General features: G+C 44.3%; 1 protein-coding gene across 3 annotated transcripts in view; it reads right to left on the minus strand.

The window, feature by feature from the left end:
• Positions 1 to 17,772, minus strand: part of ATXN7 (ataxin 7) — a 132,570-nt gene that overhangs the window by 77,848 nt on the left and 36,950 nt on the right. For 2 of the 3 annotated variants that reach the window (XM_043442957.1, XM_043442956.1), the window contains exons 3-4: positions 12,424 to 12,735; positions 12,129 to 12,197 (exon numbers count right to left, since the gene is read on the minus strand). In XM_043442957.1, coding sequence (XP_043298892.1) covers positions 12,129 to 12,197; positions 12,424 to 12,724 — 370 coding nt within the window. In that variant the 5' untranslated portion in view covers positions 12,725 to 12,735. Of the gene's footprint in view, positions 1 to 12,128; positions 12,198 to 12,423; positions 12,736 to 13,146; positions 13,734 to 17,772 lie in introns of those variants that run through there. The other variant, XM_043442955.1, reaches the window with a different exon arrangement.

Below are 17,772 nucleotides of genomic sequence, written 5' to 3' on the forward strand. Positions count from 1 at the left end.
GGAGAGGAAAGAGCCCATGCAAAGGTTCAGAAGCTGGGAAGAGTCCAGGGTGCAAGAACTGGAAGGAGGCCACGTGCCTGGGGCCCAGGGGATAGCAGAAGTTGGTGCTGGCCGGCCTGGCAGAGGCCAAACACAGCAGGGCCGGTAGGCCGAAGTAAAGGGGTCTGGATTTTCAATGTGCTACAAGGCCCTTGAGTGATCTGCCTCCCCAACTCCCTCCCAAGCCCTCAGCTGCTGACTTCTGTGGCCTCACTCCCTCTGCTCAAGCTCCTCCAGCGACCCTGCCCCACGCTGTTCTTCAGCCTTTCAGCATCCTCTCCCACCACAGCCCTTGGATTCACTGTTCCTTCTCTTCTGCCCTAGGCTCATCCACCATGTTGACGTGACTCAAGCCTTCATACCCTGAAAGTTTTGTTCAGAAAACTCCTCTTCTCACCCTATTTTTTTTTCAACCTATTTTAAATTGTACACCTCCAACGTAATCCTTCTCTAGATCACCAACTAGCATATATATATATACTTCACTTTTTAAAAAAAATTGTCTATCTCCTGCACTAAAGTAGAAACTCTGTGAGGGCAGTTACAGTTTACTATTTTTCTGAAAATTAGAACCATACCTAGCTCAATGTAGGTGCTCAATAGATACACACTGATTCAGTGAATGAACGAATACAAAGAGAAGCCACTGAAGAGTCTCAGGATGGAGAAATGATCCGCTTTACATTTGAAAGCTACATTTTAAAACCTTATTTCCTCAGTTTATGATTACCTAGACCCTTGAGGATTTCACCTTAAGGAGGGACGCTACAGGCCCCAGGCCCCCAACTTGTACTTCAGCCACTGCCAACTCACCATCCATACTATGACCATGACAACCTTTCTGGGCTCACCCTCTGGACAAAGTGCAAAGCTCTTTTCTTCTAAATGCAGAGTGTGTGTGTTGTGTGTGTGCACATGCATGCTCAGCCATTCAGTTGTGTCCAACTCTTTATGACCCTATGGACTGGAGCCCAGCAGGCTCCTCTGTCAATGGATTTTCCTGGCAAGAATACTGGATTGAGTTGCCACTTCCTCCTCCAGGAGATGTTCCTGACCCAGGGATGGCACCCGTGTCTCCTGTGTCTCCTGCATTGGAAGGTGGATTCTTTACCACTGAACCACCTGGGAAGCCCACAGAAAGAGGCTTCTAAAGGTTATGTAACTGTTCATTTACTTGGCTAACACCTCCCCACCAGCCCAGTCTAGATATTTTGAGAACAAGACATACAAAATTCTTCTTCCTACCCACTGTCAACTGATAACCCTCCTATCTTCTCTTTTACTCCCTAAAATGACAGGAAAGAATTCCCTACCTTATCTTCCCAACTTTCCACATTCTTATCTGCGATTGATCCACATGCTCCTTCTCTCATTACAACAGGAATAAGTCTGTGATTCGACCCAGAACTGAATCACTTAGACTGTGATACCGTTCATTGCCTTTTCTCATCTCAAGGTATTATCTTCATGATAATCCATTTTTTTCACACGTTATCAATTATTGTTCACTCCTGGATAATTTCCAGTGGCAGACAAATGTGCCCTAATACTATCCAAAATAAATAACACGAAACAAAATAAAACAAACCTTCCCTTTTCTGCCTTTATCTATGTCTCTATCCTGCTATTAACTTATTCCTCCATTCTCTTTAAAGCAAAACCATCTGAAGATCTGCGGACACTTGCCCTCTCAACTCCTCCAGCTCTGGTCATCTAACCCCACTCCAAAAAGGCATCTAGCTCCCCGACTCTCCTGATTAGGGGCACTAACCTCCACACTGCCCCAGCCAGAGATCAATTCCCTGGCCTGCCTCTACTGCACAACAGCAGGGGACCCGGGCCATCACTCCTCACTTACCTGTTTCTTCTCTGGACGCCTACACACTTCACATTCACCTGGCTTCCCTCCCCACCTCACTGGGGATTCCTCACCACTCCTCCTGACTCCTCCTTACCCTCAAATCCCCTTATTGAGGGCTGGGCCGCCGACCCTCTTCCGTACTTTACTGACCCTCGAACCCAAGAGAACTCGCCTGTCACCCAGCTCTCCCTGTCCTCTGCACAATGATGACAGATTCACCCAGTGGCTTCAGCCAGGCTGCTCCTCCAGCTCTGGGCTGTATACTCAACTGCTGCATGGATGCCGACGACCTCACACATTGTAGCCAAAACCAGCTCCTGACCCTGAGTCTCCCCATTTTTCACCATTCCTCAGCTTATTAGATGGTACCACAGAGCCGCTCACATATCAGATCCCCATCTTCATTTCCCTCCCTCACCCGCATTTGATTCTTCACTAAATCATCAACTCCACCTCCAAAACAAGTCCATAAGAGGACAACCTTCTGCCTTGCCAGCACCATCACCAGGATCTAAGCCCCTATCACCTCTCACCTAGTTGACTGGTCCCTACACTCTCTCCCCAATCCACTCACCATCCAACTAGATCCACCCACTACCGGATGAAGCTACTGCCCCACCCCGCAGTAGTCTCTCACTAAAGTTCAAATAAATTCAAATTTCTGACCTTGGCCTCTGTGATCTGACCTTTGTTAGCCTCATTTCCCTCCACTGTGTTCCACGTTCCACGCTCACCTCAGAGAGGCCACATACCCGCTTTTTCTTGCTCCTCCTTCCAGATGACTCAGTGGCCACTTCCTTCTCACCATTCCCACCTCAGCTCCAATGTTAAAGCTCAGATAAGCCGTCCCTGATCATGTTAGCCTGAATCCCCTCCTCCGCCATCAACTCACTAGCCCACTTTCCTGATGTCACAGCACTCCATCTCCTTGTAAAACATTTGTGTGTTGACTGAGTCTCGCTTTACTCAAGGTTCGGGGCTCTTTCTGATGTGTGTCACTCTACCCCAATACCCAGGAGAGAACCTAGCACTTAGCAGGTTAATTCCATCACCACTTGCTAAGCAACCGCCCGCCAGTCAGGACTGTGCCTTCACTTCACCGAGTTATACCCTCGGACTCTAACCCCACTAAGAGGCACAGACAACGTGCCTGTCAAATGTCTGAGGGATAAAGCAAATGAATGAAGGCACAACAGCCAGAGGATTCTCAAGGCAGGAATCACGGCTGGACAAGACATCCTGAGGCCTGCCCACTCTGACAGGAAGTGAGATGACTAGGCTGGCAAAGAGGAGCCCTGCCTGTCAGCAAGGGCCCTAAGCAGTTACAGGGACGTCCCTGATCAGGTATGAATTGTCCCAAGTCCAAATCCTATAACTGAAGATTTAAAAATTGGCCTAGAATGCAATTACAGAGAATGATGACTTTCATACTTCATACTATCATTAGTATGGAAAAAATTAGTAAAATTATTAGTAAAATCTGTATAATGAATATGTATTAAATTCAATAATACTCCCCCCTCCATTAATACTTTTCTGCAGATATAGTTTCCAAAGAGAACAAAGTCATTTAAATGGAGAACTGCTTCAAATTTAAATGGAAATTTCCAAGAATTGAAAAGGCAATTTTAAAATTCCCTCATCAGACAGAAAACCCCATGACTACCACTAAGCATACACAAAATCTTAAAAGTAGTAGCCTCAGTTATCTCTGACCCATTTCCCAACCTAGGATGACTTTATTCTGGTGGCTGTAACTTACCTTTCTTGCCCACAGAAAGAGCTCTGCAAAACATTCCAAGAAGAGACAGCAACTACGGGCTTCCAGGAAAGAAGCAAGCACAGTTTTATACATGAGAACAAAGTCAAACCCCACACGGGCTTCTCTCTGCAAGTCCAAAAAGAGACGACTGACAGCAGAAACAAGCAATGTCAGTGTCCACTTCTCATTTTCACTCATGTTCATGAAAGCTGGGAGCTGGGGTTCATTTGCTACGCTCACTCTGTTGTCCTGAGCACTCTGAGGCTTCTTCTCACTGCCTATAGACTGCCTGCAAATGAAAAACTGGCATTTCGCTTCCTGCTGCTCTCCTGAGAGTCCTGGCTAACCACTTGATTTGAGGCATGCTCACAACACTGCGCTTTCATGATTGATAAAAATAACAACATTAGCAAGTAATGTTTATTGAACAGCTACTCTGCCATACATACAAAAGGCTGAAACTCTATTACATCATTTCATCCTCCCAGTCACAATGAAGTGCTGCTAGGATTCCCATTTCACAGGTAAGTCAATTGAGGCTGAGCAAAGCTATGTATATTTTTCTCGAGTGACTCCTCTAGTGGAGCTGAGATTTGAACCCAGGTTGGTTTAACTCTCGAACCAGAGTTCTCAGTATAGCCTCTATTTAAAGCTACCATTTGCAAGTTTACCACATGGAATCCTATTTTCTCCATAACACCTACTAGTAACAGCAAACAGAAGCAGGGCTACAAGACTGACACTCAGGGAAGCTAATTTAAAGCAGAGATGATCAAATATCAAAATACACAGTGATCTTCAAAAAGTCCACAAGGAAACGTGAAAAAGAAAGAAAATGCTGTAAGTTTTTCCTAAACCTAAATTTTCTTCAAATTTAAAGAACTGTCCTTTATTCCAGAACAACAGCCCTCATACTTTTATGATAGTAAGAATTATATGTTATAATGTCTAATTTTATATATTCTAAAATGCTAGCAACCCTTTGTTTGAGCCTCCACATATTTTATAAACTTTCTGGTTTGATATATAAAAGCCTGGGACCACTGGTTAAAAGCATTCCTTTTTTCTAATTGCATTACTGGAATTTAGGACTATAGAAAACATCAGTATCACCGGGGATGGGAATATTTTATATGTTTAAGATTACAAATCTAACTGATAATGAACTATCACTTTCTCCCTGCCTTAAGTTTACATATAAGAGAAAAAGTATTTCATGTTAGTAGGGTCTTTATTACAAAGAGGAACAAGAACATTTAATCTAGTTTGATGTTATGAATGCCTGAAAAGAAAAAATCATTCTTCAGCTCATTTATATGATCCCTGCTGTACAAGATGAATATAAATGTAATCCTCTGCCTTCCTCTCAAAAGTATAGTAACTCCAACTGTTAAGTCTACTAACAGGCTTCTTTTTCTTCTTAGAACTTCAATCAAAAATACTTTAATAATCAGATGGGTACACTTATTAGAAACACCGCCATAAACTGTGAATATCAATGTGATTAAAAGCAATCTTGCACTGAAATGCTATTTAAACAATGAAATTTCACTTCTTTTTTTTTCTAAGGGATTTTTTAAAAACGGTACAAATCCCAGTTGATTGTGTTTGCTATCTGCTGCAACTTTAGCTTTCACCTAATCTTTTTTTAAATCCAAATATTTCTAATGCAAACTGTGCATACTTTCCATCCCTGTCAAAGAAAAGATTTTTAAAAAGAACTGCTAAACACAACATAGAGAGTGCTGTAAAACACACCAAAGGAAGGGCTCTTGATAGCTTTACTTACAAAAAAAACCAAACAAACCAGGTTTCCCCTTTGGGAGAAAAGGCAGAATTTCTAGCCAAAGATAAGGAAAACAAAGGTCACAGCAGCCTGTGCTGTGGACGCACATCCCGGAATGGGCTCAGCACGGCAACTCTTTGCGATTCCGTGGGCTGTAGCTTACCAGGCTCCTCCATCCATGGAATTTTCCAGGCAAGAGTACTGGAGTGGGTTGCCATTTCCTTCTCCAGGGGATCTTCCCAACAACACAGCAGAGGGTTAAGCAGGTGAGCTTTGGAGTTAGACACATGTGAGTCCCAAGGTCTCTTGCATGCTTTGGGGTCTTGGTGAGGTATCTCACTTCCCTGGGCCTCAGTTTCCTCATCTGTAAAGTGGGGGTAATGGTAATACCTGCATCACAGAACAGATGTGAAAAATACATAAGGTAAAACCTGTACTGGCACTGAGTAAAAGTTCTCACTGAACTTGAACTGTCATCATACATGTAGGAACACTGTAAGATGTGGATAGGAGGAAGCAAGATGCTGTTCTAAGGGAAACACTTAACCACATAACAAATAGGTCATACTCAATAATGAGGCATAAATTTCCTATGCTTCCCTCCTGAGATCAGAGTTCACAAGAACTAATCAAAACTTTAGAGGAGTACATTGAGCTTGGAAGCCTCATCCTTATAGGAAACACGCATGGTTTCCTTTACTGTGGAGTCTTGTGGGTTGCGGACCTCACCATGGACTGTACCAGGTATGACACTTCTCAGCAGGCACAAAATCAGAGCTGTGAGATGGAAGGATGTGGCATGCCCTCCTCATTCATCAAAATGTAGATGTGTTTCCTGGTGAATCTGCCTTACAAGTCAAGTTCCAAGGCTTCTCACAGGGCTTCAGCCTCCCAAAGGCAGCTCAAGGGCAGAAATTGTCAAGAATCTGTGTCAGGTCCCTTTTTGAAAATCCCATTAAAGTTCCAGATTCCTTCTCCCAAGGATGTATATACTATCCAGGAGTTTAACAGAAGCCAGGCCCATCCTCACACCCAAGGCTCTATAAAGCTGAGACAGTAACAGCTCTGTAGATGTCCTATATTTGCATTGTCCAGACACAGGTCTATGCCCTAGAAAAGTGGCGGGGAGTGACAAAGTGACAAAAATAGGAACCTTCTTACACAAACCTTACATTTTCACATTTATCTTTCTGGCTCAACATATTTCTTCAATGTTGAAATAACTTTTGGTTGAATGGTGTTTTGGGGGTTTTTTTTTTTTTTTTTTTTTTTACTATTTTTAAGATTCTCCCCCTCAAAACAGAACATTCGAGGAGTAATAGAATCACATTCTGCAGAAAAGGTTTCCTTTCATTAACCAAGAAATCCATTAGAACAAGGATGGCAAGCTTTTTCTGTAAAGAGCCAGATGGTTAATTCTGGCCTTGGTGGGCTATATGGCCTCAGTCACACCTCCGCAACTCCACAGGTCAGAGTTGAAAAAAGAGAGAAAAAAGCTGCAGAGAAAAAAGTGCATGAACGGCAGTGCTATGTTCCAGTGAAACTTGACTCAGGGACTCTGACATCTGAATTTCACATACTGTCCTACAAATCAGGAACTAAACGTCTCCTTTTTAGAGTTTTTATGTTAACAACTCAACAATATAAAAAGCATTCTCAGAGGTTTTCCCTTGTGGCTCAGTAGTGAAGAATTCACCGGCCAGTGCAGGAGACACAGGTTCCCTGATCCAGGAAGCCCCCGCATGCCACAGAGCAACTAAGCCTGTGTGCCACATCTACTGAGCCTGCGCTCTGGACCCCGGGAGCTGCACCTACTGAAAGCCGCCTGCCCTAGAGCCCAGGCTCCACAGCAAGAGATGCCACCGTACTGCGCGGCCCGCATTACCTCAACTAGAGTGGCCTCCACCTGACACAACTAGAGAAAAGCCTGCACAGCAACAATAAATATAAGTAACAGAACTTCTTTAAAAAGGAAAAAAAAAAAAGCATTCTTAGCGAGGCTGCAATCTGGAGTGATGTAGCTAAGGAGCCATACTCAGGTCAGGGGAAAGATTCCTTCTTTAGGAGTGTCTCTAGGTCTACCCAGGCCCTCTCACTCCTGGGTTAGCGCAGACTTCACAGGCAGAGAGTTACAAGCAGGAACTGTGAGCAAGGACACTGCCTCCTGGAGCCACAGTGCTCATTCACAGAACGTCAAGTGTGGGCGCTCCAACGCCATCACCCGCCGTCCTTGAATGTGTGAGTGCAATCCGGAGGCAGTGAACCCAGATCACACTGATTCCTGTCTGAGGCTTACTTTGGGTCTCTACGTAAGGTATCAGCAGACTGCAAGCCCTGCTGCCTGCAGAACCCTTACAAGCTCATGGAAGCGTGCCTTGCCTCAAAAGAAGGAGCGGAGTGCAGGAAGGCTCCATTTTGCCAGGAGACAAGCTGAAGTCCATGCAAGCATTAAAAAGAAAACCAAAAGAAATATGGTGTCTGAGACATGTTTCAGTGTGGGGAGTGTGGCAGAGATGAAAAAAGATTGGGCAGGGACTCATGAGCTGTGGGAAAGACATCAGGAGGCTCATTAAAATCTATCTCTACTTCTGTGTATTTGAAATTGTGCATCAGAAAAGTTGGGGGGGGGGGGCATTAAGAGAAACCCTAGAGAAAAATAGAGATGCTCTTTATTTCAGAGAGGTTTTATGTCTATAACACAGTTATTTTAATGGTCTTTCCCACTGATACCTGTTTGTTTTCAGTTACCTGACTATGAACAATTTTTATCCCCAGGAAAGAAAAAGGTGGTACGTTGACTCAATCTGTGTTGATTAAGGTTACCTACCTTCCTAGTTTCTCTTTTTCCTTTGGTACCTAGCTCCCTGCAGGTGTCAACCAACCTCTCTTCCATCTTCACCCAGGCTCAATTAGGTCCCTGTCATTTTGACAGGGAGGTCACCTGTCATCAACTGTGGATATCACTCAAGGTCACCCTCCTACTCACTCTCCTAAATATCAGTGATAAAAAAAGGTGGTGTCTTGCCTGCACTCTTTCTGGAAAAGTGTAAATGGAGTGTTAAACTCAGGTCAGAGACACAGGAAATGCTCAGCAACAGTCCCCGGCCAGAAAGCACATCCCCCCACAGAATAAGTACCTTTTTCTGAATCACAACACAATGGAAAGTTGGTCACTTAAACTTTTCAATCTTTCTAGTAGCCCAGTTCATTTATTTTGTGGGCAAATCTTCATTGAACAGAAGCAATGTGCAGGAGCTAAACAGATCTTCGTCAATAACAACCCTGTCCTCTAGCAGCCTGCACTCTAATAAAAGAGCCATCACATAACACACGCCTTCATATGGTGATAGGAAGAGAGTTTAGACAACGGAAAAAGACGGGGTACTTTGATACTGTACAAGCGGTGGGCGTAAGAAAAGTTAGGAATGACTTTCCAAAGAAAACATCCTATTTTCACTGTCGACTCCTACAATGTTTTATTTGTAATTTGCTGTCAAGTGAAGGCATTTCATGCTTTTTACATTTAAGGACTTAGGTAGCAAGCTTAGGTACAAGCTTAAGTACCAATACAAAAACCTTACTCAGTTACTCATACCAATTAATTTCGTCTAAACATAATTAATGTTATTTATACAATTTCAAAAATCACCTTTAAGAAAAAAGTAATTTTCTGCGTTTAGTCTTTTTAAAGTTAAAAATGTATTATCCATCTTATCCCAGTAAAACCAACTGTGCCATAAAATTACATATTACAGAACAAAACAAGCAAGGCAATAAAAATTTGATGATATAAATGATAAACAGGCTGATCTCTGAAAGATAACTGATATTTTATCCTAACATTTATCTACCTGTGCTAATAGGAAAACTGGGGGATGACACAGTTGCTAAACCACAGATAATCTCAGTCCCACCTAAGTCAACAGTCCCAACCTCTCCCACAGCATTAACTCTTGGGCACTCTCATCATGAAAGAATTGGACAAAATAAACTACAAGAGCAAAAAGAGAGGAAAAGAAAAAAAGAGAGATTCTAACTTAGAAATTTTGAAGGTAGAGATAAGTGAACAATCCTTGAGAACCCAAGAAAAGCTGGGGATACCTGCCCTCCTAAGTGGACATAACATACTATTTTGCATACAGTTTCAGGGCAACCATAACCCCCTGAAGGTAATTCAAGCCCCAGGTCAAAAATTTCTGACCTAGATAAATACCAAATCAGGAGATCAAGCCTAAGATTATCAGCAGTTGAAAGGAAGTAGTAAGTACGGAGTCACTGTCCATTATCTAATTTAATTTCAACCCTTACAACCTCCATGGGAAGTAGGTATTATCATCACCTTTGACAAAGAGGAATTTAGATTCTGAAAGCTGAAGTGCAATGTTTAGCAACTTCAAACCCAGGTTTCTAACTCTTAGGTGCACAATCATAAACTGGAGAATTCAAAGTCTGGTCAATATTCCTAAATATCTTCCAAGACAAGGAGTTTCTGACTTAGTACATCATTCATAGTATCAATTTATCTACATATTTCTTTTCAACTTAACTTTGTTGACAAGAATAATTAGTAAGAATTTAACTCCAAAACACTTTTTCCTTGGTAGGAGATAATCTCAATCAAAGACAAAGGATAAGTGTCTGATAATCTTAAAATGTATTTTCATTCTTAAACAGCCTGACATGAACTATTTGTTAGAAAAACAAAGGTCCACTGTCTAAAATGCTGGACATCCTTATACTTATCCCAGAAAATCCACAAAGTCACAAATGAATAGAAAATTGACTGAATTAGAAACTTCAGTCTCTACTTAAAACTGGGAGGCAGAAATTCAGCCACCCTGGCTGCTTTAGCGTCTTCTGAACGGTTAGAGCAGTTTAGGAAAAAAATAGTACCGCTTATAGCCACTAATAATTTGATAGGTCAGAAGCACAGAGAACCAAATTTATGATCCCTTTGTGCCTCAAGACAGGAATTAAGAGGTCCTAGATCTTTTTTGGTAAAATACACTAATGACTATGCCCAAAGAGAAAATAATAAATACAGCAAAAAGTGGGTCCAGGCAACTACATTTGGTTGGGTCTCAATCCAGACCAAGTAGTGCAATGAAATACAAACATACGTACTCAACCTCTATAGGGGAATTACCAATAATTAGCACCCTGTTTTCACACAGATTTAGAAACTCTTTATGGAAAATATATCCACACCCAGGGAAGAAAAACGAAGAACAGGAGCGGGTCAGGTCCTCTAAAGCTCTATTCCAACTGCTTCCAAGGAGAGTTACCACCTAGTGATTTTAATTTTTTAAGCCCAGGCAGGCTGCCAATTCAACACTAAAACCGGACTAACAACTGATTTTTCCTATTGCAACATCGCCAGCAAGTCCTGTGCTTTCCCTCTCTTTCCTTTGCTCTCAAACAGCAATTCTCATTCGCAAAATCAACTAATTTGCTCTCTAATCTGTTCCAATTGGAAGCTCTCAGAAAGTTGCCACTGGTATTACTCTTCCTCCTAGTGCCAAGAGGCAAACAAAAAGCTAGTTCAAAAAACCAAAACTGTGAACATGTAGACAAGACAGGCACTAAAACCAAGAAGTGTGGAGACAGAGTAACAATAGGCCAACTTTGGACTTTAAAATGCTTCACTTGCCAAAGCTGTACCTATTCTTGGGCCCTTGACAGTAACAATGCCAAAATAAATGGTCACACTGAGAAATAAAGTTGCACTGGGAATATAAACTCAATATTTTGGATACCAAACCTCACTTAAGTCCTTGTCCATACTACTACTGAAGGAACAGCTTGAGCTTAGTCTAGAGATGACTGGACTCCTTTACTCCTTTCTGACCACCATGTGCCCAGGATCGACACAGGCCTTAGACAGCAAAGGGGACTATTTAAAGAAAAAGAAAACCTGAAGTAAAAGTCTGACAGCTCCTAGATATCCTTCATTTAGAGATCCACGTTTAGTTACAGTTATTTCCTTCTACCAAACAGTTTTTATTAAAAACTGGCCAATAATTAGACTTTGATTTCACTACCTAAGCGCACCAAAGGCTTGTTTCACCAGATAAAATTCTGTGACCCGCCCCCCACCCCCGCCTGGCTGATTTTGGCACCTTCATAAAAATACGAAAAAGAAAAAAAAATCCGACCAACAGCTCCTTGGTTGTGATGATCCTTTTGATGAACCTTTGTAAAATAAATCCTATGGAAATAGGCTGTACAGGTAAAGTGCTGTCTTTTTTAAAATTCATTTTTATTGCTGGCAGACAATTACAGGTGGCAAGGTGTCCTTTCCAGAACCCCCTAAGACGTTCGTGGAGACGCTTTTGGAAGCTGAGAATTCCTCCCTCCACTCCTCGCGTTTCTCCATAAGGGGTCAGACCTGAAGAGATTTGGGTTAAACTCACTGCTGGTCCCAGCGTTCATCACTAAGCAATGCTGCTTAAACTGCACCCAGCCAGGCCTCCACTGAAGGGATCTGGATGCTCCCGGATACACGAAGACCCAGGAAACCGGATTTTCCAAACGCTCCATCCTCCCCTTTCTTCTTTATCAGACAGCATCCTCGCGTGGGAGGAGCGGGGTGATTCAGGTGAGCTCAAGCTACAGCCTGGTCAGCCGGCCAGGATACTTCCCCTGGACTTGTACAAACTCCATCAGGGGGCTGGACTCACCTTCGCGACAGAGCCCCATGACTTCGCGGTTTTTCCCATACTCCTTGAAACTTTCGTCCAATTCCGTCCCTAGGAGATACACACACACAGGAGGAGGGGAGAGGCAGGTCAGTTGCCGAGAGTGTGACGCACGCTCACGCACGCACGGGGTAGGTGCGGGCACCTCCGCGTTCCCCAGCCGGGCGATAGCATCTCTGACCCCCGAGGGGGCGGGCCACGGGACGGGGGAGGGGAGAATGGTCTGAGGAGGGGGGAATGGGGGCTGCGAGAGGAAGAGGAGGGCGTGGACACTCACCGTCCTTCCCAGGAAGTTTGGAAGCTTCGACCCACAGATTCCACGACTGTCCCAGCATCGCTTCGGGACTCGGCAGGGGCCGGCGTTCCCCGACGGTCGCCATTGCGGCGGCGGCCGAGGTGGAGGCGGCGCCAGGGCCACCGTCCTCCGGCCGTAGGCGCCGCGGCGGCGGCGGCTGCCGCTGGGGCTGCGGAGGCTGCTGCTGCTGCTGCCGGGCGGCCGCGGCCGCTGCTCCGCCCGCCGCCGCCGCCGCCGTTCGGCGCGGCTCTCCCCTGACGTCATCCGCGGCCCGCTCCGACATTCTTTCCGCTCCTACAATGTAACAAAAAAAGGGGGAAAAGAGTCGCGCGGGGGCTGCTTTTAAGGAGGCGCCGGGGAGTTCCGGCGGCGTGCGCGGCCCGCGGGCCGGGTGGGGCGCGCTGACAGCGCCCCCGGCCGCCCAGACCCCCAGCTCTCCTCCTCCAACCCCCCCCCCACCCCCCGCCTTGGGCGCAAAGTCCGCGGCGCGGGCTCGCTTTCGCTTTCGACTCCAGTGCCCCTCGGGGGAGGGGACGAGAGCCGGCGGCCCGCCACCGCGGCGTAGGGTCCCCAGCCTGCCTCCGCCGCGGACACCCGGCGCGGAGGCCGGCGCCCAGAGCTGCCCCCGTCTCAGCCCCGCGCCTCGCCGCGGCGGCCCACGGAGGGGAGGCCCGAGACGCACCCCGGGGCCCCCAAGCTGCCCACCCTGAGGCCGCTCGCATCCCCGGGCCGGGCCCGGCGGCCCCGCTCCTTCCTTCCGTCCGCGCGTCCGTCCGAGCGGCGGCGCCCGGCCGGCTCCCTTAAGCGGAGGCGCCTCCCGCCGCCTCCTCCCCCTCGCCGGTCCCTCCCTCTCAGCTCGCTCCGGCGAAGTTTGCACGTCAAGCCCCCGGAGTGGAGCCAGGGCGAAGTCGGAAACGCAGCCACCTATGGAGGAGCCGGCCGGCCGGCCGGCCCCGGAGCACCAGCGGGCGGCGTAGCTGTCGGGCCTTCCCGCCCGGGTCCGATCGGAAGAGCAGGGGCGGGTTCAAGGAGCTCTTCGCTCTCAGCTCGCGAGCGGCCGCGCGGCTGTCAAAAGCATGAATGGGAAGCCGCCGCTGAGCGGACGCCTAGCGCGGAGGAAACCACTGGCAGGCGAGGAAATGCAGCCCAGGTGCTATCCCAGGTGTCGGCCCGAAGCCCACCACGGGGGATCAGCGCGTGCTCCCGGGTGACTTGAGCTCGTTCAGCGAAGAGGAGACCATGAAATCCGTGTAAGATGCAGTGGAAGAGAGAGAGACCGAGGCGAATCCGTTTACATGTTTTAGAGACACGACTCCAAATTTCTATATTTCCCTTTCCAGTGCTCCTGGAAGTGATTCATTCACTACACCCCCATCCCCTCCTCACCACCCCCAAGTCTAATTAGTTTTAATTCAAACTGTTGGTCCCTCCCTCCCTCGTTATGATTTCTTTGCCTGGGCAGGGCGAGAAGCTAGGGCTTAGGTGAATGTACAGCATTCCTAGAAAATACTGTTTTCTGTTAGATATTTTTCAATTAGGCACTGGCCCACAAAACTTAGCACCCTTCTGCAATACACACATTGCGCACAAAGCTTTTGTTCAAGTGATGGGTAAAGACGGTAAAACAAAGGGCTACTTAATGAACTAAAGCACCTGAAGTACTTGAAACAGTAGCAGACCATATCAAGCAATTTTAATTAAGTGTTCTTAGCATAACTGTTACTTAAAACTGATGTGAAAAATCTGCAGCCTGAGACAGAAACAATGATTTTAATCAGCATGTTTCACATAGCAATAATATCCGCACTCCTGAGGCACACGTATCATAGCTGCTTACTTAGAGGGGCATTCTTTAGATGGGAAAAAAGCAGGCTTATTCATCTTTTAAAATTATTATTCATGTTTTTTTTTTTTTTTTAAATCTGGAACATCTGATGTCACAGAAGTGGCCAATTTAGCTGCAAAAGGAACAAAGTCCAACTCTCAGAAATATAAAGATATTTAAAGAAGAGTAAAAAATAATGAAACGTTATTGCATCCTAAACTCAACCCAGGGCTCCTGTGGAAAGTGCTTATTTTAGGTTCAAAATTTAAAGACTTTAGTGGAAGAAAATTTAAAAATTACATATGTATATGAATTTATTTTTAAATTGTTTAGAAATAAGTGTGTAAATTTTTTCCTGGATGACATGCAAACAAAAGTTCCCAAAAGTGAAGTTATGGATGCTTCCTGTCCTCATCTAAGAAGCAGGGGGAAAAAAAAGAATAACCAAAAATAGTAGAAATGATTGGTAGGATAGAAAATCATTTCTAAAGTTTTAACTTCCAACAGAGGAGGATCAATGAGAAAAAATGTGTAGGTAAAACATAATTTCCTTAGTAGTTCGGTTCCTAACTTGTAACAAAGGCCCTCAATCTTGTCACCAACGTAGACCTTCAATTTTTCATTCATCCAAATCACTGAAAAATCTGTAGAATTACAGAAATACATTAAAAAAAAAAAAAAACCTAACAATGATTTTCTGCGACTAAAGCACACAATTTATGGATTATTTTGTATTTTGCAATATTCTACATTTAAGAAAAACAAAAAATTGAAGTATATGGCATTTGGAACTGCCATTAAAAAGAAAAGCTTAGGGCTACCCAGGTATGTAGGTTCCAAAGAGAATTTGCCTATTGAGTTCAGCCCTTCTGATCTCTGAGAGTACAGGATGAAAACAAAAATAAGGGGAAGAGTGGCAAACATGAGTACAGCCCTACTTCCTCAAGATACGGCTCGATTTCCCCCTTTTTACATGTGAAAACACTTCAGCATTCACTAGTATGACTGCAAGGTAATGAGGGTCAATATGGCAATTTGTAATACTTCAACTTCCATCCTTATTCCAGTTTCATACCTCCCCCCTCTTTTTGACTGGTTTAATAAAGAAAACACAACAGGGCTTAAAATAAAAAAATACTAAATATCCTCTTAGCATTATGATAGTTATTAAGATAAACTATTACTAATAGCAGCTATCAATTATTGGGTACCTACTAGGTGCCAAGCATTGTTGGAGGTACCTTTTTGCATTATCTCTATTAATATTCACATCTGTGTAAGGCAGGAGTTGTATTACTATTTACAGATGAGGAAAACAAGGGAGGGCTCTGGAGCCAGTCCCTATGGACTTTTTCTGGGTTCATATAGTGGCTCTTTCACTTACAAACTATGTAATGTAAGCCAGTCGCCTAACTTACTTGGACCATCAGTTTCCTAACCTGTAAAACAGAGATAAAGCCAGGTTCCTTCTGAGGACTGCATGAAAAGATACATGGAAAGCACAAAAGAAGGCAAAACAAACACTATAAACAAGTATCTTATATCACACGGAGCAATTCAGATAAATTCTTATCTGAAAACTGCATTACCAAGTTGAAGATGTGATCACCAAGAGAATGACAGGCAATTCCTGGCCATCTCTTTTCCTGCAGCCAATGACTTTTACCACATTCTCTTCACCCATGAAAAGTCCTAACTCCTTCTAGAACATGCAGCTTCTGATATCCAGAGTTGGTTTGGGTTTCTCAATAGTTTGAATGAGTAACCAACAAAAGCCAAAACTGCTAGCTGAGAAAAGTACAGTGCTCTGAAACTCAAATTTAGGCAACATTTAAAAAGTGTTCTTATATCAAGGACACTCCCTATAATCAAGATTACAACAGAAATTAGAAAACTTGGTTTGATAATAAGGATGACCTGATGACTTCTTACCTAAATACCCCTCTTCTGCACCCAAAAAATATGTAAAACCATGAGCAATACAATTTACATTCATTTATTATTATTATTTTCATATAACAGTGTTCCTTGTATGCTATCAATCAATTCTCCTACCAGTATACTTCTGATGCTGTCTTAGAGTTCTGAAGATCTTTAGTATCTGTCTGCACAGATAAATGATAGGTTTTATAAGGTTTGAGTAATGAAGATTCAACTCATCAAACAGGTTCTGCTTACCTACCACGCATTAGGCACTCTTGTTAGGCACCGGGTTGAACACAACACAGTAATTTCACTGAGGACATGAGAAGTTTTTTTAATTCATCAAAATGCTCTTATGGAAAAAGCTGTCACCACCAATTAGACTGTATGTGGCTTAAGAACTAGGCCGTCAGAAGTGAAACGCTGCCAAGTTTTGAGCATTTCATCCCTTCCAGGGATGTATTTAAAAGGTGGCCTTACTTCACCATCCAAATTTAGGGATGTTCCCAGTAGGTGCCAAGGGTAACAAGGTCTCTCTTTACAAAAAGGATTCTCTGCACAGCAGATTCACTTGTAAAATGCTTTGTTCAAAGGCCAAAGGCATCACTAAATGCAAAACAAAACAACAAAACAATCTTTAAATCCAGTTTAACGTAAAATGGCTGAAACTGTCTGAAACTTTTCTAAGATGTAAGACCCCACATGACCAGCCTTTTTGTTTGGAAAGAACCACTAGTCCCAATACAACATTTTAATAAACCTGAAAACCAGCAACTACAGTATATTTATGTGTGCAAATTACAGGGTTGATAACAGAGATTCTCCATCATCAACCCCAAAGGACTGCAATCATTTTAGTAACAAGAAACTTGGACCTACTGAATTAGGAATGTGTTGCTGTGGGTTTCTTTCCTCCTAAAATTGGCTGTGCCTTTGTTTACATCCTTTCTCCCTTCTCTGACCACATCTCTCTCTTTCCTTTTTTCTTCACCAGACTGAGCCAGGGCTCTCTTCTGCATAAGGGGTATGCCCAGGCCAGGCTTCTCCTTAACTGTGCTCCCTCTAATGAAATACCTTCTGGCCTGTTATGGATACATGAGTATTCCAGTAGGGGGAGAACAGTGGAAAAAATTGAATTCATCAGCTCAGTGGCTGGAACTGCTGAAAATCAAGTGCAAAATTAGGAATAATAAAGACAGTTGAAAGTGGAGACTTAAAGATGAAGGTAATTATCTTTTTAAAGACTTAACCTTGGCTTCCCCGGTGGTCTAGTGATTGAAGTCCGCCTTGCAACGCAGGTGACCCTGGTCTGGAAGACCCCCATGCTGCAGAGTGACTCAGCCTACGCGCCACCAGTACGGAGCCCAGGCTCTCCAACCAGAACCGCTGAAGCCCATGTGCCCCGCAGCCCATGCTCCGCAACAGAGCAGCCCCAGCTCGTCACAACTAGGGGAAGCCTGCCTGCAGCAGCAAGAACTCAGCACAGCCAAACATAACTAAAAGTTACATGTAAAAGACTTGGCCTGTATGTGTAGTCACTCTATAAACTATGTCATTTGCCCAAAAGTTCAGGGCTTTACATC

This window comes from Cervus canadensis, chromosome 22 (assembly GCF_019320065.1).
Source record: "Cervus canadensis isolate Bull #8, Minnesota chromosome 22, ASM1932006v1, whole genome shotgun sequence".
Lineage (NCBI taxonomy): Eukaryota > Metazoa > Chordata > Mammalia > Artiodactyla > Cervidae > Cervus > Cervus canadensis.